The 21,666-nt window shown below is 36.9% G+C and overlaps 1 protein-coding gene across 2 annotated transcripts in view; it reads left to right on the forward strand.

Annotated features, from left to right (window-relative positions):
- Positions 1 to 21,666, forward strand: part of ADAM9 (ADAM metallopeptidase domain 9) — a 142,641-nt gene that overhangs the window by 56,761 nt on the left and 64,214 nt on the right. For both annotated transcript variants that reach the window (XM_032838045.1, XM_032838044.1), the window contains exons 12-13: positions 10,320 to 10,491; positions 18,153 to 18,245. In XM_032838045.1, coding sequence (XP_032693936.1) covers positions 10,320 to 10,491; positions 18,153 to 18,245 — 265 coding nt within the window. The remainder of the gene's footprint in view (positions 1 to 10,319; positions 10,492 to 18,152; positions 18,246 to 21,666) is intronic.

Below are 21,666 nucleotides of genomic sequence, written 5' to 3' on the forward strand. Positions count from 1 at the left end.
TATTTGTGTGTTTTCAATATTCATTATTTTACTTCTATTAGAATGGAAGTTATGTAGTCTTTGATTTTTTGGGGGGAGTTACTCTAAAAATCACAACTTATGTCCTTGATTTATCATGTTTAATATTAAGTCGTATCCTTCCTTACACAATTCAAGGACTTTAGAGCAGTTTAACTTTATTTATTCACTTCCTGACTTATATAACTGTGTGTCAGGAATGCATTATCACTGTTTAATGAACATTGTTCATTCTTGTTAACATAGTTATCACTTTCATTACTCGTTGGTTCTCTTGCATCTCTGACCTTCCATTTGGTATCATTTTTTAGTTACCTTGAAAAACCCTTTTGAATTTCTTTGAGTATGTGTCTGATAGTAGTTTGTCTCTTAATCAGCCTCTGCCCCCCTGCAACAAGGGCATATTTATTTCTCTTTCATTCTTTATTTTTTTTTAATTTTTTATTTAAATTCAATTTAATTAACATGTAATATATTATTAGTTTTAGGGGTAGAATTTAGTGGTTCATCAGTTGCATATAACACCCAATGCTCATTACATTAAGTGACCCCCTTAATGCCCATCACCGAGTTACCCCATTCCCCTCACCCACCAACAGCCTGTTTCCTATATGTAAGAATCTCCTATGGTTTGTCTCCCTGTCTGATTTCATCTTATTTTATTTTCCTTCCCATCCCCTATGATCTGCTGTTCTGTTTCTTAATTTCCACATTAGAGTCTTTCTCTGATTGACTTATTTTGCTTAACATAATATCCTCCAGTTCAAGGAATATAGTCCTTGTCTTTTTTTTTATTAATGTGGTGTATCACATTGATTGATTTGTGGATGTTGAACCACCCTTGCTGCCCAGGAATAAATCCCAATTGGTTGTGGTGAATAATCCTTTTGATGTACTGTTATTAGTTGATATCTTGGTGAGAATTTTTACATCCTTGTTCATCAGAGACTTTTGGCCTCTAATTCTTTTTTAGTATGGCCTTTGTTTGGTTTTGAGATCAAGGTAATGCTGGCCTCATAGGATGAGTTTGAAAGTTTTCCTTCCATTTCTATTTTTGGAACAGTTTCAGAAGAATAGGTATTAATTCTTCTTTAAATGTTTGACAGAATTCTGCTGGGAAGCCAGTGGGCCCTGGACTCTTGTTTTGGGAGATTTTTGATTACTGATTCAATATCTTTGCTGGTTATGGGTCTGTTCAGATTTTCTATTTCTTCCTGTTTTTAGTTTTGGTAGTTTCTATGTTTCTAGGAATGCATCCATTTTTTCCAGATTGCCTAATTTTTTGGCATATAATTGCTCATAATATTCTGTTACACTTATTTTTATTTCTGTGGTATTGGTTGTGATCTCTCCTCTTTCATTCATTATTTTATTTATTTGAGTTCTTTCTCTTTTCTTTTTGATAAGTCTGGGTAGGGATTTATCAATCTTGTTAATTCTTTCAAAGAACCATCTTCTAGTTTCTTTGATCTGTTCTGTGTTGTTTTTTTTTTTTTTAATTTCTGTGTCATTGATTCTGTTCTAACCATAATTTCCCATTTTCTGCTGGATTTAGGCTTTATTTGCTGTTCTTTTTCCAACTCCTTTAGGTATAAGGTTACTTTTTGTATTTAAGACCTTGCTTCTTAAGGAAGCCTTGTTTTGCTAAATACTTCCTTCATAGAACCATCTTTGTTGCATTTCAAAGGTTTTGAACAGTTGTGTTTTCATTTTCAAATTTCATTTACTTCCATGAATTTTTAAAATTCTTCTTTAATTTCTTGGTTAACCTGCTGTTCTTTAACCTCCATGTATTTGTGGTCCTTCCAAATTTTTTCTCGTGGTTGACTTTAAGTTTTATATCTTTGTGGTCTGAAAATATGCATGGTATGATCTCAATCCTTTTGAAAGTGTTGAGGCCTGATTTGTGACTCAGTATGGGATCTGTTCTGGAGAATGTTCCATGTACACTCAGAAAGAATATGTATTCTGCTGCTTTAGGATGAAATGCTCTGAATATATCTGTTAAGTCCATCTGGTTCAGTTGAATCCTTTAAAGCCCTTGTTTCCTATTGTTGATTTTTTAAATTAGATGATCTGTCCATTGCTGTGAGTAGCATATTAAAGTCCCCCAGTCATATTGTATTATTATCAATGAGTTTCTTTAAGTTTGTTATTAATTGATTTATGTAGTTGTCTGCTCCCAAGTGAGGGGAATAAATATTTACAATTGTTAGATCTTGTTGGATAGACCCTTTTATTATATATAGTTCCTTCTTCATCTCTTATTACAGTCTTTGGTTTAAAGTTTGTCTGATTTTTAAGTATGGCTATTTCAGCTTTCTTTTGTTGTCCTTTAGTATGATAAATGGCCCTGCCACTTTCAATCTGGAGGTATCTTTGGGACGAAAATGAGTCTTTGGTAAGCAGCCTATTGATAGGTCTTGTTTTTTTTGTTGTTGTTATTTGTTTTTTAATCTATTCTGATATGCTTTGTCTTTTCATTGGCGTATTTAGTTCATTTGTATTCAGAATAATTATTGAAAGATATGAATAATATGAATTTAGCACTAAATTCACATCTTTCATTACATGTAAGGTCACTGTTCCTATAGAATGTCTCTGTTCCTTCTAGTCTTTGTTACTTTTGGGCTCTCTCTCCACTGAAAAGGCCCCCTTTAATTTTTCTTGCAGGGCTGGTTTAGTGTTTATGAATTCCTTTAGTTTTTGTTTATCTTGGAAACTCTCTCTCTGTTCTGAATGACAATCTTGCTGGATAAAGTATTCTTGGTCACATATTTCCCCCAGTAAGTACATTGAATATATCATTCTAGTCCTTTCTGGCCTGTCAGGTCTCTGTGGACAGGTCTGCTGTGAGCCTTATGTGTCTACTTTTGTAGTTTAAGGACCTCTTCTCCTGAGCTGCTTTCAAGGTTTTCTCTTGTCTTTGTAATTTGCAGGTTTCAGTATGTTGAGGTGTTGACCTATTTTTATTGATTTTGCAGGTAGTTCTCTGTGCCCTTTGGACTTGAATGCCTAGTTTCCTTCCCCAGATTAGGGAAGTTCTCAGGTATAATTTATTCGAATAAACCTTCTGCCTCTTTCTCCTTGCTCTTCTTCTGGGACTCCTATAATATGGATATCATTTCACTTTATGGAATTGCTCAGTTCCCTAAGTCCACCTTTGTGATCTAATAGTTTTCTTTCCCTCTTCTTTTCAGCTTCATTATTTTCCACAATTTTAACTTCTGTATCACTGATTTGCTCTTCTGTTTCATTCATTTGTTTTTATGGTCTCCACTTGGGACTGCATCTGGGTTTATAGCATTGCTAATTTTGGCCTGACTAGATTTTAGTTGTCTTATCTCTATAGTAAGTGATTCTCTAGTGTCTTCTGTGCTTTTTTCAAGCCCAGATAGTATCTTTATAATCTTTGTTTTAAATTCTAGTGCAGATATCTTACTTATATCCATATTGATTAACTCCCTGGCTGTGAATACTACCTCCTGTTCTTCCTTTTGGGGTAACTTTCTGTATCTCAACATTTTGTTCATTAAAGAAAAAAAGAAAGAAAAAGAAAAAAAAAACCCACAATAAGAACAACAACAATAACAAAAGTCTTCAGTAAGCATTTCTAGTGTGTACTGTGTATACTCTGCTATTATATTTGGCTGTTCTTTCCCATTGGTCTGTCCTCTCCGGAGTTCCTCCTGGCTTGTAGTGGAAAGTGGCTGGACCTTTAACTAGGTGTTATTTGGTTTGTTTGTTAAGATAAACCTGGAAAAGAAAAGAAAGGAAAAAGAGGAAAAAAAACCCCACCTAATCCAAGATGAGAGAAAAACAAAAGGAACAAAAATGCAAACAAAGAAATAAGCAAAATAACTATGAGTCTGGTTCCAAAAAATAAGAAAGAAGGAAGTTAAAAGAGTAAGGAAAGAAGAAAAGAAAAAAAAAAGCTGATCCAAAAAACAAGAGAAAGAAACACACAAACCAACAAATGAGCAAAAAAATTATAACCCTGATACCAAAAAAAATTAAATAAATAGAAAAAAAAGAAAGAATATATAGAAGATAAAATAATAAAAAGACGTAGAAAAATAAAAAAAAATTAAAAACTAAGGAAAAAAAAGAAACAAGCCTCTTCCTATTTCCACTAGAAGCTGAGTTTTGGAACATTCTTTAATCAGTATACTTGGTACTTGTGGGGTACCTAGCTTAGGCTTCTGATTGAGAGGCCTGCTGGGCTGGTTCACATGCGAACTTGCCCTTATAATGATGCCCCTGCCAAGCACAGGGGTGTGACATTTAGTAGGGGATTCCAGCCTCCGCTGGAGCTACTTACTATGTTTCTGTATGAAGTTCAACCATTTTGGTGGGCAGGAGGAGGGAAGAGTGAAGGGGGAAGAATATGGCATCGCCTCGCCCTCTTGTCCTCGGGGAGGGGAACTTCTGGCCACTGCTCTTCAGGAGGCTGTTTTAGAAAAGCAAATAATCTCCTGTGTCCTGGGCTTTCTTCAGTTCCCTGCCCTTAACCTGTCTGTTCCTGGGCCATCAGCATGCCCCACATCACAGATCTCTTGTATGTTATCTCTGGTCTATGGCTGGGACTCAAAACTCCCACGTTTTAAAGGTCCTGGCAAGGTGCGGAATCATTCCATAATACCCTCCTCACTGGGAGAACCTTACGGTGCACTGTCCTTTCCCAGAAAAGCAGTCACAGTGCGCACATCGAGGCTGGAGTCTACCAGCCAGTTGAAAAGCTGCAACCAGATTATCTGTCATTTTCAGAAGAGTTGGTCCCCTACTCCTGTCTGTCGGAGAAAGGCAGTTACAGTTGACTCCATTGTGGCAGACGCAAAAAGCTGCTATAAGTTCCTCTCCTTGAGGATGAGAGGGCGAGCTATTGTGAGGCTCCCAGCTGGCCCTTTGTTCTTGGAGAGGAAAAATTTACTCTTCCATATGTGCTCTGGGAAGGGCAGAAATCTCTCACAGTGCGACCCAGGGGATCTCCTCACTTATTGTGTGATCCCTACCTGCTGCATCTTCTCCCGCTCTCTCCCTCTCCCTGACTTTGCTCTGTGAAAATGATTCCCTCTCCTTCTCAGCCCTGTGGCTTTCCTCTTCTCCAGTTCATGGCTCAGAACCTCACATCTGCCACATTCTGTCCAACTGTGCAGATTGTTTCCTTAATCCTCAGTTTGTTTTGATCAAAATAGTTGAATGTTAATCTAGCTGTGTTTGAGGGAAGAGGCAAACTCAGGGTCCCCCTACTACTCTACCATCTTAACTCCTCCCTCCTCCCTTTTGTCTTGAGGACATTTTTGTTGACTCTAGAATTCTAGATTATCCGCAATTTTCTCTCAGCATATTGGTATTATTCTATTTTCTTTTGGGGTCCATGTTGCTGTTGTTGTCAGCTATCACTAAAATGTTATTTTGTTGAAGTGGATTTATGTACGTTAGCCATTTTCATAGTTTTAAATTTTTTTTTAAATTTTAAGTTTTTTTCTTAATTTATTAAAGTTGTGGAAAGAAAAAAAAAGCAAGCACACACACTGATATACCTGCTGAGGATTTTTGTTTTTTGAGTTTTAAAGTTTGAGGTTTGATATTTTTCATAAGTTGTGATAAATTCTCCACTATTGTATTTTCATATACTGCTTCTATACATATCGTGTCTGTGCATAGTATTCCTGCATATTTGCTATCCTTCTGTGATTCTAGTTAACTGTGTGTAAGACCACACAAAATCCAGCCTCCTATATTTTCTTGTATATTTTCTAACATTTTGTGTTTCTTTTTGGGTAACTTCTTCTTCCAGTTCACTGAGACTATCTTTATCTGTAGTCTGCTGTTAAACCTATACATTGAATTCTTAATTTTGCTTATTATCTTTCATTTGCCAAATTTCTATCTAGTTTTTTCATACATGCTGTATTACTATTATGGATTTTATTTCCCTATTAAAATTTTTGAGCTTGTCATTTTTCTCCCTGACTGGAATAAGCAGGATGTTTTTGGTTATTATTTGATAATTCTAGTGTCTGGAGGCTTTATTGGATTGTACCTGTTTTTTTTTTCTCCCCCTTATACTTTCTTTTCTTTTTCTTTTTGAGTGGTTTTTGGTATTTTGTGCCTTCATGTTATATTTTAGTAATGTGTTGGTCAATGTCTTTGAATAGTTTTTGCTAAGAATAACTTGAGAAGAATGATTATGCTATCTTTAGTGGTATTAAATCTTTTTTTCAAGGATAGATTTCCCGCCTTCTACTTCATATGCTGTGTAGTAAATATTAATTGAATGTTCATTATGAGTTAGGCCTTTTATTAGGTGCAGTTGATATATATAGACATTTGGCTTTTTTCCCCAGATAGCTCAACCATTTGGAGCCAGTTCTGTTTAAAAAGTGGAAAATCTAACTTTGTAATACGATTTTTGATATTTTGAAGGTATTTGGTAGGGGCTGGTAGTATTTTTCTCATGTAACTGCTCTTAGATTTCTGAAAGTGTGAGGTTTCCTCCTGGGAGGTACCTTTCTAGAGAAATGGCTTTCTTACCCATGGCCCTCAATGCCAACTAGTTCAGAAAGCCTCCATAATCAGGACACTCTATTTTTAAAAACAATTAATTAATTTAGAACAGGCAAGAGTATGAGTGAGCAGGGGAGGGGCAGAGGGATAGGGAGAGAGAATCTCAGGTAGGCTGGGTGCTGAGCACGGAGCCCGTCATGGGGCTCAATCTCATGATGCTGAGATCATGACCTGAACAGAAACCAAGTGTCAGATGCTCAACTGACAAGGTGCCGCAGGGCACTGTTTAAAAATATCTAATTAATTGCCATCATTTAGAGCCCTCTGTTAGGACTTCCTACTCCTTGCCTGTGAGGATTAGGATGGTAATGGTGGAACTGTGTTCTGATTATTTCCAAATTACTCATAGAAAGAATGTTCTAAATGATAATTGCCTTTTTTTTGGTTTTGTTTTATTCTGGTAGATTGTTTCCATTACTGTCATTCACATCTATCTCCTTTTAATGCAGTTTTAGAAAACTTACCTAGGTGTGAGAAAAGAGATGAAGAGATGCTTTAAATTAATACCCTAGCACCCAGAGGTGATACGTGGAGAATCAGAATACTTTAGTTTCTATTCAAACCAAGTATTAGGAGAAAGATCATCTTTATTACTGTAGGTGCCATCCAGGGATGACTAGGGGAAAAATATCTTCATTGTAGTCCCCAGAGGCTTACCAAAGAGCAATATGGAAATGTTTGTTACTCTCTCCATCAAGTAAAAAGCACCAGAAATGCTTCTGATTTTGTTAATCCTTTTCAGTATATTATGGTCAATCCATTGTGGGGAAACAGATTTTTTTTTAAATGGGTTGATTTAGGATGAAGCATATTAGACATTGTATTTGTAAGAAAATGTGTCCCAAATACTAACTAGGAAAGTTATTTAAAAAATAATCTGTTTTGAAATGGTAGACTTTATGTAGATTTTTAAAAATGTTTTTATTTATTTATTTGACAGAGAGAGAGAAAGAGAGAGCAAGAGTGTGTGAGCACACAAGCAGGCAGAACATCAGACAGGGAGAGGGAGAAGCAGACTCTGCTGGGCAGAGAGTCTGATATGGGGCTTGATCCCAGGACCCTGGGATCATGACCTGAGCTGAAGGCAGATGCTTGACTGACTGAATCACCCAGGCGCCCCAACAGAAGTGATAGACCGTTCCAAATTATGTAGATTAGAATTAGGGACTCAAGTGTAGAAATATACACATGTCTGCACAGTTGTGTAGACATGTGTATATTTGTGGCTATTGGCTGGTTAGTGTATTCTTACAGAAAACATTGAATGTGTACTACATGGCAGGCAAGATACTTACCATATATAGATCAACAATAGCAAATAAAATCAGTTACAATCCTCTGTTTAAATTGAAGTCTCCTATCAAATAAATAAATAAATAAATAAATAGAAGTCTCTTTTATTTATTGGGTAATTACTAGCTACTGCTACTCTGACAGTGTCACCTGATGTCTGTTAGACTCAAACTTCTGTTAGCTCTCCTAAAACCTGCTCCGCCCACAGTCTTCTCCACGTCAGTTAATGGTAACTCCTTCCTTCTTGTAGTTCGGTCCCCAAATATTGGAGTCATCCTTGACTTCTCTCTTTTTATCAGATTCTTCATCTTAAGGGCTGTTCATTTAAAACATATAAATAATCCAGACACTCCTCACTGTTTCCACTGCTGTCATGCTGGTACCTCATCAGCATTTGAGTGGATTTCTGCAAGAACCCCTTGTATGTACTTTCTCCTTAAAATAGGAACCATGGCGACCCAATTAAAGTACAAGTCGAATCATGTTAAAACTCCGCTCACCACTTTCCATTGTATCACCCCCACTCCAAGTTCCTCATTTCCCTCACAGTAGAAAGTCGGAGTCTTACAATGGCCTATTTTCACCGTTGCTGACTGCATCTCTCATTAGTCATTCCTTCCCTGACTCACTTTACTCCAACCCCATTGGCTTCCGTACTGTTCCCTGCACACACAGGGCAGGATTTTACCTTAGGGCTTTCACACTTGCTGTTCCTTCCTGGTGTGCTGTTCTTTTCCCACATATCCAGTGCTGATTCGGTTATCACAGTGTTTGAAGTACCTGTCCTGACTGCTATCGCTTCCCCCCGCCCCCTGCCTGGGTCACCAGCTTCACCTTCTTACTACTTTTCCCCCTGGCACTTATCACCTTTGTATACTCTCCAGTTTACTTACTATGTGTATAGTTTGTCTCACTCACTAGAATGCTCTGTAGAGGTGAGGATTTTTGTCTGCTTTGTTCATCATTTTATTCCTTGTACAGAAGGAGAGTGCCTTGTGCATAATAATGTTCAAGAAATACTTGAATGAATGATGTTGTACAAGAGGACTCTTCCTCACAATATCATTAATAGGGATTAGTGAGAAAAAGAATACTGAAAACAAGCCTTTTTTGTTATTGTTAATGGACTTGTGGTAGATCTTTTCTTTGTATGTGAGTCAAAACACTGCCTTTGCCTATTTATTTATTTATTTATTTGGTTACAGACAATTGACCTTTCTTTGTCTGCTGGTCAGTTTGTTAAAATCCTTCAAAACCCCACATTCAAAGACTTTTTTTTCAGCTGGTAGTTAATGGTACCAAAATGTCTAGGCAGACTGCTTTCCATTTCCAAGAGCCTAGAGTCTGGACTATTGACTTCTCTAGAGACTTTGGGCCAGTTAGCAAAGAGTGTAATATGTATATCCAGAACACAGTGTGTCACAGAAAGGATCTGTTTCTTAGATTCTGTGGATGTACAAAGGAGCCAACATAGACAGGGATGCCTCCTTAATAACTATAATGCAACACAGTTTTCTTTTCCACTGCTACTCTTGGCACCACTGCTCAAACTGATGAAAGAGAGTCTTTCAGGGCACCAAATTCCCCTGATAAAACTTCAGTGGGACTTGGATTTCTCAAAGATCATTGGTGTATATGTGGATGTTTTTCTCTGTAATCTTCAAAAGTGAAAATAGTGGGACTCTCAATGTATTTTAGAGTTAGTGAGTAAACCCATAACTAAAAAAGCAAACAAACAAACCCCACCAACAACATGTAGAACAAATCAAAGTTGCATTTGTATACATCTCACATGGATAGTTCATGGTTTGTAGAGATCTCACATGGATAGCTCAAGGTGGGCATTTCTAGAAGCTCCTCTAGCCTTCAGAGTATTAAGCATGGGTCTCAGGAATTATCAGAAGGTTTAAACCTCAGACTCTAGCTGAAATTCTGCGCTGTGCAGTTTGCTTGTTGGTGGCTATCATGCATCCTCACTGGAAAGCCCATTCACATTATTTTGACATGGCTCTCTGAATGTGATAGTGAGGGGAACATAACAATGTTATCCTGTAGAGTGAGAAAAGATTGGGGAAACATATAGCTAGTGTCAAATATTTGAGGAACTTTTATTATAGAATGTAAATAAAACTGAATTTTGGATAGGACTAGATAATTTCTAAGGTCTTCTTCTTATGGTTTTATATATTAATGTAATTGATATGTTTGGAAGATATTTTTATGGGGGTATAATATATTATAACCCCAATAGTGAATATTATGTAGTAACTGAAATAATGTATTATATTTATTCTCATTTCTCTCTATTTTTTTCTCTCTATTTTTTGGTAGTTTATTTTCTGCCATTTTAAATATTCACTTATTGGTTGAGGACGTGATTTAAAATCTCAGTGAATAATTGCTATGACACAAGATCTTTTTCTTAATGTTTATTGTAGAGGTTCCAGAAACTTTAGCAGTTGCAGTGCAGAGGACTTTGAGAAGTTAACTTTAAATAAAGGAGGAAACTGCCTTCTTAATATTCCAAAGCCTGATGAAGCCTATAGTGCTCCTTTCTGTGGTAATAAATTGGTGGATCCCGGGGAAGAGTGTGACTGTGGTACTCCAAAGGTCAGTTTAATTTTTGATTTTTGCTTTGTGAAATTACTTCAGGATTTGGAAAAAATGGAATAGCTTGCTTTGGGCAACTGGCATAGGAGTTTGCGAAATTTAGTGGCAAATGAGGATTGGTATTTTGCTTGTGGCGACATATTCCTGGGATTGGCCATGTCTTCCTTCCCAGACCGTAACTAGTGGTGTCATCTGTTTTGATGTCAGGAAAGCACCGTGTTTATTCTTCCATTTTTTGCTAACTTCTACCACTTCGGTTACGGTTATTAGGTCATTTATTTACTTTAAAGAACTAACCAGTTTTTCGGTTCGCTCTTCATTTGTAAGCTTTCACTATTCTGGCACTACCATTGCGAAATACTTTTTCAGTTGGACTCATTTTAATAATAAATTGAAGCTGATCCATTTTCCAGAGTCCTTCAGGAACAAAATTCTAGCTACTTAGATGAGCATTCTCCCTTTATTAACCTTCAGTGTTGTGTCTCCTGATCTCTGTCAGACCTTTATGCACACTTAGCGTCATAAGCCCATGTCCATATTTATTATTATTATTCTGTATCTTACATTTTCCTCTCAACGTGGCCTGTGTAAAAGTCCTTTCCTTCTTGGCCTTCCATTAAATTTTGAAGAAATTTGTTTAGATTTATTTAAGCTTTACCATATTCTTTGTGTTTTCCACAAGTACTTCTTCCATATCTGACCGTATCTTCATGCTCTAGAAGCAGATGACTTCATGCTCTAGAAAGACAGCATGTATTTTATGATGGACTTGTGGCAGGCCTTCATTACGCCCTTGCTGACTGTCAGAGACTTCTGTTAAACGTTTTACGTGGTAAAATCCTTACAATAAGGGACGCCTGGGTGGCTCTGTTGGTTAAGCCGCTGCCTTCGGCTCAGGTCATGATCCCAGGGTCCTGGGATCGAGTCCCGCATCGGGCTCCTTGCTCAGTGGGGAGCCTGCTTCTTTCTCTGCCTCTGCCTGCTTGTGTTCTCCCATGCGCTCACTCACGCTCTCTCTCTCTCTGACAAATAAATAAATAAATAAAATCTAAAAAAAAAAAAAAAAAAAATCCTTACAATAACCCTAAGAGATGGATATTTTTTGTATTCTCATATCAGATGAGGAAAGTAAGGCCCTAACAAGGTTATGTTTAACTTCTAAATTAACGTTATAGTGTTTGGGTGACCAGGCTCTTTTCCTTTCCAGGCGTTCTCAGATCTTTCTTCTTTAAATATTATATATCTTTTGCTTTCTCCTAACTGTTCACTTCAGTGCAAAACTTTCTAAGATGGTCTATATTTGCATTTTGAACTTTCACACTACAGAATTACTCTTTAAAAAAGAATACCACTTCTGTCTCAAATCCCACAGATTTTGTTTTGGTACAAAAGTTTCAAATAGTAAGTACAAGCAAAGTTCCCCTTTCATACCATTAATTTTTAAACTTCCTTCTGCATTGGCAATCATTCTTAAAAGGTTAGTGTGTTTCTTTTTAGACTTTGTGCCTTTTTACACACATATGTAAAATGTACATTTGTAAATCGTTGGGTTTATCTTAGGATTTTTTTTTTTTCATAGCAGACTTAATATGTTGTATGCAGAGGTTTTTTTTCTTTTTTTGTTTGTTTTCTATTAGTATATCTTGGGGATTTTTCCATGTCATTACCTTATGTAGACATAATCTTAATCTGCTGATTAGTATTCCCATATAAGGATGTACTGGTATTCCCATATAAGGATATACTATGATTTCTTGAACCATACTCTTATTAATGAACATTTATTGTAAATAGTATTTTTCTGTTGCAAACAGTACATCCTTGTGCATATCCAATGTCTATATAGGCAGGGATGCAAGTGTTTCTCTAAGTTAATTACATAAGGGTAGAATTACTGAATTGAAGAGTATGTGTTTTTAAATTTTGTTAGAGGCTATGAAATTTCCTACAAAAACGCTGTGTCAGTTTGCACTTCTACCAATAGTTTATGGTGGCATTTGGTGCCCCCTACAGTATAGTCTTTCTGGGAAAGAATAATACATGTTTTCTTAACAAGGTATTATTTCAATTATTAATCTTTTCATATGCTTATAGACTATGTGCTTGTTTTTTTCTATGTATTCTCATTTTATGTCCCTTAACAATTTTTCTGTTGTGTCATTCATTCTTTTAAATTGATTTTTAGGAGCTCATGTATTGTGGGCAAAGTCTGTTGTTTTGTATATGTTTTAATATTTCTCCTCTGTCTGTAGCTTATAATTTAGCTTTTAAAAAATTAGTTAACTTTATCTTTTAGGGAAGTTTTAGGGTCACAGAAAGATTGAATGGAAAGTACCAAGAGTTCCCATATACCACCACACACACCACACACACAACCTCCCCTACCCTCCACGTCCTGCAGCACAGTAACATTTGTTACAGTCGATGACTACTTTGACGTGTCATTAACCACCTAAAGTTTCCATTACAGTTCACTCTTTTCTTCTCCCAATCTGTGCTTTTTAACTATAATTTTAAATTCATTTCCATTTTGTGTTCTATTACTTTTTTTCTAGTTGACATTTTTTTCCTCTGAGTTCCTTTATTTATTGTTCATTTATTTATATATTTTTAAAGTTTTTATTGAAATTTCAGTTAATATACAGTATAATATTAGTGCCAGTTATACAATATAGTGATTCAGCACTTCCATACAACACCCGCTACTCACCCGGCCAAGCATACTCCTTGGTCCCCATCACTATTTCATCTATCCACCCCCAAGCTCCCTCTGATAACCATCAGTTTATTCTCTATAGTTAAGAGTCTGTTTCTTGGTTTGTCTTAGGATTCACTCTTGACATTTAGGTTTTTATAAGATGTATTTTATTATATTGAAATTTGAAATTTAAATGAAGGAAAATTTATCAAAAAAAAAATTTTTTTTCCTTAAGATTTTCCGAATTTTGTATTTTGGCTTGGCTTATAGTACTCTTATTTCAAGATTGTCATCATAAGCCCTCCATAATTTCTGTTAGCATTTTTGTAATTGAAAATTTTATATTAGCTCTTTAGTTGAGGGGGCCCATGTGGAATAAGCTAAGGCATTAACTTTTATCCATTAATGATCAGTTGTTATAAAACCATTTAAAATTATACTTTTATCAAACAGAATTCCTGTGTATATAATCTGCTTCCTCATTCTTTAATCTTTTATGAAGCCATATGTCTTACACAGTGTTTTTGAAAACAATTTAGCAGCTTTCTTAAAGTATAACTGAATACAGTGTTAAAGAAACCAAATTTGGACTTAGATAATGAAAAGCTTTATTTAGAATAAAGACTATTGTTATAGGGAGAATGCTCTGATCTCAGAAATCTGAAAGCACCTTAAAATCAAATAAGAAAAGGCTTTTCTTTTAAAGGGTCAAGGTGAGGGCAAGCCGGTAAGCAGAATCTTTTAAGAGAAAGCTGGGTAAGCAAGGGGAAATGACCAGTGAGGTCTGATACAAAAGTGTTCTGCTGTAGTCAGCCGATTTCCACTAAAAGCTGATAGGAGGGAGGGGGTGGCACATTGCACTTTTTCTGTAGGGACAAGCAGAGCTCAGGGACCTGTAGGAAAGACAGAAGCTTTACTAAAAGAACTAATAAGCTATGTTAGGACAGAGCAAAGAGTAAGAAATGTGCAATTGTGAACACTTGGTCAACAATAAACTGCATATATTTAAAGCATACAAGTTGATACATTTTTGACATGTGTATACTTGTGTGAAACCATCATCATGATCAACGTAATAAACACATCATTATTCCAAAAAGTTCTCTGTGACTTTTGGTAGTCCTTTCTTTCCATTGCCTGCCCCCCCCCCCCTTGCTTGTTTTTTGTTTTTTGTTTTTTTTAAGATTTTATTTATCCATTTGACAAAGAGAGAGCACAAGCTGGGGGAGAAGCAAGCTCCCTGCAGAGCAGGGGAGCCTGATACGGGACTTGATCCCAGGACCCCAGGAACATGACCTGAACCAAAGGTAGTTGCCTAACCAACTGAGCCGCCCAGGCGTCCTTTGCATCCCTTTTTGTTCTCCCAGCCTCAGGCAATCACTGATCTCCTTTCTGTCATTATATTAGTGTGCATTTCCTAGAATTTCATGTAAGTGGAATGACTCCTTTGTCTATCTAGCTTCGTTCTGTCTGTTATTTTGGGATTCATCCGTGTTGCTACCGTGTCAGTAGTTCATTCCTTTTTATTGCTCTTAATCATTGAATAGTACGGATATGGTACAATTGGTTTATCTTTTCATCTGTTCATGTACCTTTGGGTTCTTTCCAGTTCTGGGCTATTAACGCATAAAGTTGCTGTATGGGAAGACTTGCATACCAGTCTTCCTATGGACTTAATGTTTCCATTTCTCTTGGGGAAATAGCTAGGAGTGGAATGACTGGGTCATTTGTTAGGTGTGTAACTTTTCAAGACATTTTCAAACTGTTTTCCAAAGTGTTTGTACCATTTTACATCCCTGCTGTTAGTGTATGGGGGTTCTAGTTCTTTCACATCCTTGGTAACCCTTCACATAGTCGTTCAGTTTAGCTGTTCTCTTAAGTGTGAAGTGGTACCTCACGGAAGTTGTAATTTGCATTTCTTTAGGGACTAGTGATGTGGTGCCTGTTTTCAGGGGCTTATTTGCCATTTGTAGATCTTTTTTGATGATGTATCTTACCTCTTCTCCACATTTTGAAAATTGGGTAGTTTTCTTACTGAGTTTTGAGAGTTCTTCATATATTCTGGATATAAGTCCATTATTAGATACGTGATTTGCAGATATTTTCTCCCAGTCTCTAGCTTGTCTTTAATTACCTTAATAGTGTTTTTGGAAGGCTAGAAGCTTTACATTTTGATGAAAGCCCATTTTACCAATTTATGCTTTTATGGGCTCTGCTTTTTTGGTATTATATTTCAGGAATCTTTGTGTAATCTCAAGTTGCAAAGATTTTCTCCTAGAAGCTTGTAATTTTAGGGTTTACGTTTAGGACTATGATCCATTTCGACTGGATTCTTTTGTATGGTACAAGGTTTAAATTAGAATTTATTTATTTATTTATTTATTTGCTGCAGCCGGGGGGAGGGGCCATAAGCAGAGGAAGAGACAGAGGCAGAGGGAGAGGCAGACTCCCCGCTGAGCAGGGAGCCTGATGGGGGGCTCTATCCCAGGGCCCCGGAATTATGACCTGAGCTGAAGGCAGACACTTAACTAACTGAGCCACCCAGATGCCCCAGGGTTCATTTATTTTTACATTTTCATTGTGAGATGATTGTCAACTGATGGAAAGTTGCAAAAACAGTACAAAGAGCCCCATGTATCTTCACCCAGTTTGCCCCCAAAGTGACATTGTATGTAGCTTCATGCAATATAAAAACCAGAACACTGACATTGATGCATTAATTAGATCACAGACTTTATTCAGTTTTCACCATTTTTAACTACATTTGTGCGTGCGTAATTTTATTCCATTCATTGATTTATGTAAACACCACCTCAGTTAACACAGAGAACTATATTGTCATCACACAAAAAAAACTCTCTGCTGTTACCTTTTTGTATTCATACCCACCCCCAACTCCTGCCCTGGACCCCTTCCCCTGGCTACCTCTACTGTTTTCTAGCTGTAGTGTTGCCACTTCAGTGTTAGATAAATGGAGTCATAAGATATATTCTCTTTTGAGACTGACTTTTTTCACTTAATGTGATGCCTTTGAGGTCAGTCTAAGTTGTTGTATGTATTAATATTTCATTCCTTTTTATGAGTATTGTTCCATTGGGTGGTTTTACTGCAGAGAACTTGGAATAATGTTTATGCTGTTATTTCCACTAGCCATCCTGGAGTTTGTTTAACCTTTGTCTAACCATGCAGAATTTGTTTTTTTCCTAACATTTTGCTATTAGAAAAAAAAAAAAGCTGCTATGAATTGTATTCCCCTGTTTATCATCAGAGAATTAAAGAAAAATATGGTGTTCATGATTAAAGAGATAAAAAGTTTTAGAGAGAAATGTAAATCATAATAAAGAACCAAAAAGAAATTATAGAACTAAGAAGTCCAATTAATGAAAGTTTCACTGGCTAGAACTAATAGGAGACTAATACGGCAGAAAAGAGTCAATGTGGGCAAAGCTGATCAAAAGAAATACCCCAATCTAAAGAACATAGAAGAGTCAAAAAGAAAAATGAACAGAGCATCAGGGACATGTAGGAGATATTCAAATAGTCAGGTAACTGTTAATGAAATCTCAGGAGACAGGATGAGAGAAAAAAATAAAATAATGGCTTAAAACCCCCCTAATTTAGGGAAAAACATTGGCTTACAATTTCAGAACACCAATTGAACCCATGCCAGAATCATTACAAAGAAAATTTACTTAGGTGTACTGTAATCAAAGTGCTGAGATAAAGAGAAAGTAATGAAAGAAGCCAATAAAAAACAGGGGAACAAAGTTATGAATGGCAGCTGATTCCCCCCCCCCCCCCCAACCCCCAAGCCCCGAAAAAAAAAAAAAAAAGAATAAAAAAAAACAAACAAAAAAAAAGGGGGAAAAAAATTAATGAAGGGGGGATTCCCCCCCCCCCCCCCCGAAATGCTAAGGACCAGAAGATAATAGAATAGCATATTTACAGTTCTCAATAGAAGAAACTGTCAACCTAGAATTCCATCGTAAGACAAATATTCTTCAAAAATGAAAAAAAGCTTATTTCCTTGGGTTCCTCACATCCCCTCCTCCTTCTGTCCCCTCTCTTACTCTTTCCCCCTCCTTCTCCTTCTCCTTCAAACAATTCAGACCTGAACACATTAGTTGGAACCTAGAGGAGGTGTCTCTGTGGGTAGGGGGTTGTGGGATTTGGGGTGTGTGTGTGATGGGGAGACATGGAGGTTTAAAGTGGGGTGAGAGAAACCAGGCGAGGTAGAAAGAATGTTCACATAATGTGACGACACACCCATAAGAGAAGTCAGACCTTGAGCATGAAGGGAAAGGCATTGAGGGATGCTTAATTCTCTGTGATGATTAAAGAAACTGTATGACTGAATGTATCCTCCTCCCCCAAATTCATATGTTGAAGCCCTAGCCCCCAGTGTAGCTATATCTACAGATGGGGCCTCTAGGTAAGTAATTAAGGTAAATGTGGTCAGAAGGATGGGCTTCTGATCTGACAGGGTTATTGCTCTTAAGAGAAGAGACCCCAGAGAGCTTTCTTGCTCTCTCTGTCAGACCATCCACACTGAAGAGGAGCCATCTGAGCACACAGCGAGAAGGCAGCTGTCTGCCAAGCTAGGAAGAATGTCCTTGCCAAAACCCGACTTGGCTGGAGCTTTGAGTTTGGATCTCTAGCCTGTAGAACTCTGAGATAATAAATTTCTGTTGTTGAAGCCACCAGTCTATGGTATCTTGTTCTGGCAGTCCCAGCAGACAAAAAGGCATTCTCTGTATGATTTCAGTCCTTTGAAAGACGTTGAACTTTCAATGGTTGTAGCTGAAGAGTCACTGATAACTTCAGAAGGTTAGTAAGTGATTCTTAGAGAGTAACTGCTATAGCCCAGTTAGAAAGAAGATACTAGATCTAAGATAAGACTTTGATTAATGAAAATTGATGACAATGACTCCTTTCTTTGTTGACAGTTATTTTCTTTTCACAGGAGTGTGAATCCGACCCTTGTTGTGAAGGAAGTACTTGTAAACTTAAATCATCTGCTGAATGTGCATATGGTGACTGTTGTAAAGACTGTTGGGTAAGTGTCATGAAACCGCTATGAAGGCATACACATGAGCTGTGTCTCTCCACAATGTCAGCTTTATCCAATCCTAAAGCAATGTTAAATCACAATTAGAAAGCAGGTTCAGGATTCCAAACTCAGTGACAATTCACCATATGATGAAACTGGGCTTCTTACTCGGCACCCAGGGCAGGAGAGAAGACAAGCCACACAAGGAACAAGATAACAGAAGGGCGCAGGAAGTGAACGAACCGACTCGAAGTCAGTCTGTGGGTGTGTGGTTGAGATAAGGTCTCGGTCTGCGGGTCAGCTCTCTACACTTAACGCTTCTGATGTTCGAGCAGTGAAGGCTCTTGCTTCTGTTTGGAGATAATGGAGATCATTGGGGCAGAGCCTTCAGCGGCAGTTACCATTTTTAGGTGGTCATAGACAAAGACTTTGACAGTTTGCTGCCAAAATCCTTCCCTTTTTAAAGGGATTTAATCAGTTTGGGGTCTCTGCAGACCTCCTCTGGTTCTTGGTGTTCAGTTCTGGGCGGTCAGCTGTTGTGGGTCCTGGCGCTATCTCCTAGCTGCAGTACCTGAACTGCTCTTGTCCTTGCTTAACACAGGGCCCTGCTTGATGTGGGAGACTCCATTTTGTTCTCTACATTCCACCCCATGATTCCTCTTGGCAAATTCTCTAAGGGCCATGCAGGAATCAAATATGTGTTAAAGCAGGATGGCAGTAGTAGTTTGGAAACATAGCAAAAGACATGTTTAGGTTACTTAATCAAGTTTTCAATGGAAATCAAACAAAATCAATTAAATTCAAACCATGTAAGATAAGGAGCACATCAGATCCAAACAAGATAGATACAGTAAAATGAATCAAGCAAACACAAATAAGAACTCCAACTCAGAGTCACATCTAATTGAATAAAGTCAAACAAAAAGAAGATAAAAATAAAAAAAATACATATGGAATCTTCAGTATAGGCTCTTGGTATATCCAAAAAAGAATAGTGAGGGTATGGAGAATCATAGTCTTTCTGTGATTTTTTTTCTTTTTAAGAGTAAGAGTGCATAACATTCTAATAGCATATTTAATAAGATATATAACAAAAGTGGTAACTAAAAGTAATAGCAGAATTTCCTTAATGGATTCCCAAATGTGTAGAGATAATTCCATCCCATCTTTAGTCATTTTAAAGGTTTTTAGTCAGACCATGAATCAAAACAAATCACATGTTTGAAGGAGTTTGCTAACAATTCTAGAAAGGAACATTTATTATGTTTTCTATGTCTTTGTTTAATGCAGTTAAGTTAGTATTAATGACACTGAAGCTGCATTAAGGGCCTGTGTAGCATTTTTAAAATGGGTTAGCTTGTTGGTTAAGGTTTTATGGTCTGCTTTGAGTCCTTCCATGTTTTCATCCAAAAGTTCATCAATTTTGTCAGTTTTAACCCAAGGTGTTTCTGTTATTTTAGTATGGTAAGATGTTGGAAGATCTCTGTATGAATATTCTGAGATGTAGGTATCCATTTTGGTAACATTATTATGTTATATTAATAGCGTACAATATTTTAATACATTCATTATTTATGGTGATAGTAGTATCCTTCATTTTAATATGATTAAAGAATTTAACCTCTGAATAAACATTAGCACAAATTATCCAATTAAAGTGTCCCATGTTAAAAAAACGACTTTTCAGTGGGTGCTTTTGTTAAAGGAAAAAGATTAGCATTGATTTCCAATTCATGCCGGGTTTAGTACATGTTATGAGATCATTGAAATACCATTTCTTTGGGTAATGAATATCCATCCATCCATAGGGTTGTCCACGCTGCCAGAGTGCAATATTACCTTGTATTTGTTGTGGCGCAGCACATGAGTCATATGCTAGTAGGCTTTGACCTCCTAATAGTCTTAACAATGAAAGTTTACATTGCCCTGTATTGTCACAACCTGAGGGTCTCAAGAGGTCTAATTGTAAAAGAGATTCAGTCCAGTTAGAAGAATACATTTTTCCTGTTACTGTAATGTTCCTAATATCATTCCATCCTCTCTCAAGAAGGTTATTGATTCTTTAGCAACTAATTTTTAATTGTTCATTCAAATAAGAATTTCTCAGATTAAGTAAATTTTGTTGCAGGGCCTGAAACTTACGGTCGCTATTATACTTAAATTCCAGTTGGTATGCATGATAATCACACATAGTTCTATGGACAATAGAATGCAATTCTTTAAATGCTGAGAAAATTTTGGAACCTAAGTTTTCTACTGCATTGTGTAAGGGGTTCACATTTTTTGAGTGCATTTAATTCTTGCTTAACTTTGGATTTCTGCTTCCTGAATTGCTGAGATAATTAAGTTAGAGATGATGCCTAGTCCTACCAGGAATTGTAAAGGTTTTCTAAGTCTAATTTTGTCAGTGGGTAGTAGGTCAGGTAATGCATGGATGGTTGTTAGCTATATAAATCAGTATAGATGAGTCAATTCTAGTTACATTCTTACAGTTAGGGTGCTGTACTGACCACGTATGTTCTACCCATTGTGCATCTGATGGTTAGATGAATGAGAAGTATTGTTGGATTGTCCTCCCAAGTTTTAAGTGTCAAATCTAGATCCTTTTCAGGAGATTCTAGGAGGTCTGGTGTGGTTGAGTCTGGTAATTGTTGTCTCTCTCTTCTTTCCTAATGTAAAAAAAAACCTTATTCTTTTAGTGATGTCTTAATTAAGCAGATGGTATAATTAGCTATTTTTCTATACCATGGTTGGTTCCCGTTACCAATATGGCAATTTCTATTGTGGCAATAAGTGAAGTATCTGATTAGTTCAGCAAGACAGAGAATCGGGAGAATATTGATAATTATAAGTAATATTTTGCCCAGCAGCATCATTAGCAGGAAACTAGATCAACAATGGATTTTTGTGTTCTAACTGATAATGTAAGTGTGCGTGTATTAGACTTGTCTTATAATAAAAAGTACAAAGTAATAACCAGAGGCATAAAAATATATATCAGCTTTTTTTTTTTAAGATTTTATTTATTTATTTGACAGAGATCACAAGTAGGCAGAGAGGCAGGTAGAGAGAGAGAGGGGGAAGCAGGCTCCTTGATGAGCAGAGAGCTCGATGTGGGGCTCGATCCCAGAACCCTGAGATCATGACCTGAGCCGAAGGCAGAGGCTTAGCCCACTGAGCCACCCAGACACCCCTAAAGATTTTTTTTTCTGATCTGTAGTGGAAAGCCCTTCTAGTATGTAATTTTTCTTCAGGTATTCTAAGGTATGTCCATAGGAGAAAGGTCCTGGATTTTCTTAAGTTGCAACTGTCCTTTAGCCCCTATAGTCCAAGAAATGTTTTCTGTGCTAAGTGTGTCTATTGTTACCTCCCTTTTTTTCCGTGTCTGGGGCAGGGTTGTTTAACATCTTATGAGGACCATCTTTTT

The sequence above is a fragment of the Lontra canadensis genome, unplaced genomic scaffold, assembly GCF_010015895.1.
Source record: "Lontra canadensis isolate GAN:19392208 unplaced genomic scaffold, GSC_riverotter_1.0 scaffold101, whole genome shotgun sequence".
NCBI classification, from domain to species: Eukaryota; Metazoa; Chordata; class Mammalia; order Carnivora; family Mustelidae; genus Lontra; species Lontra canadensis.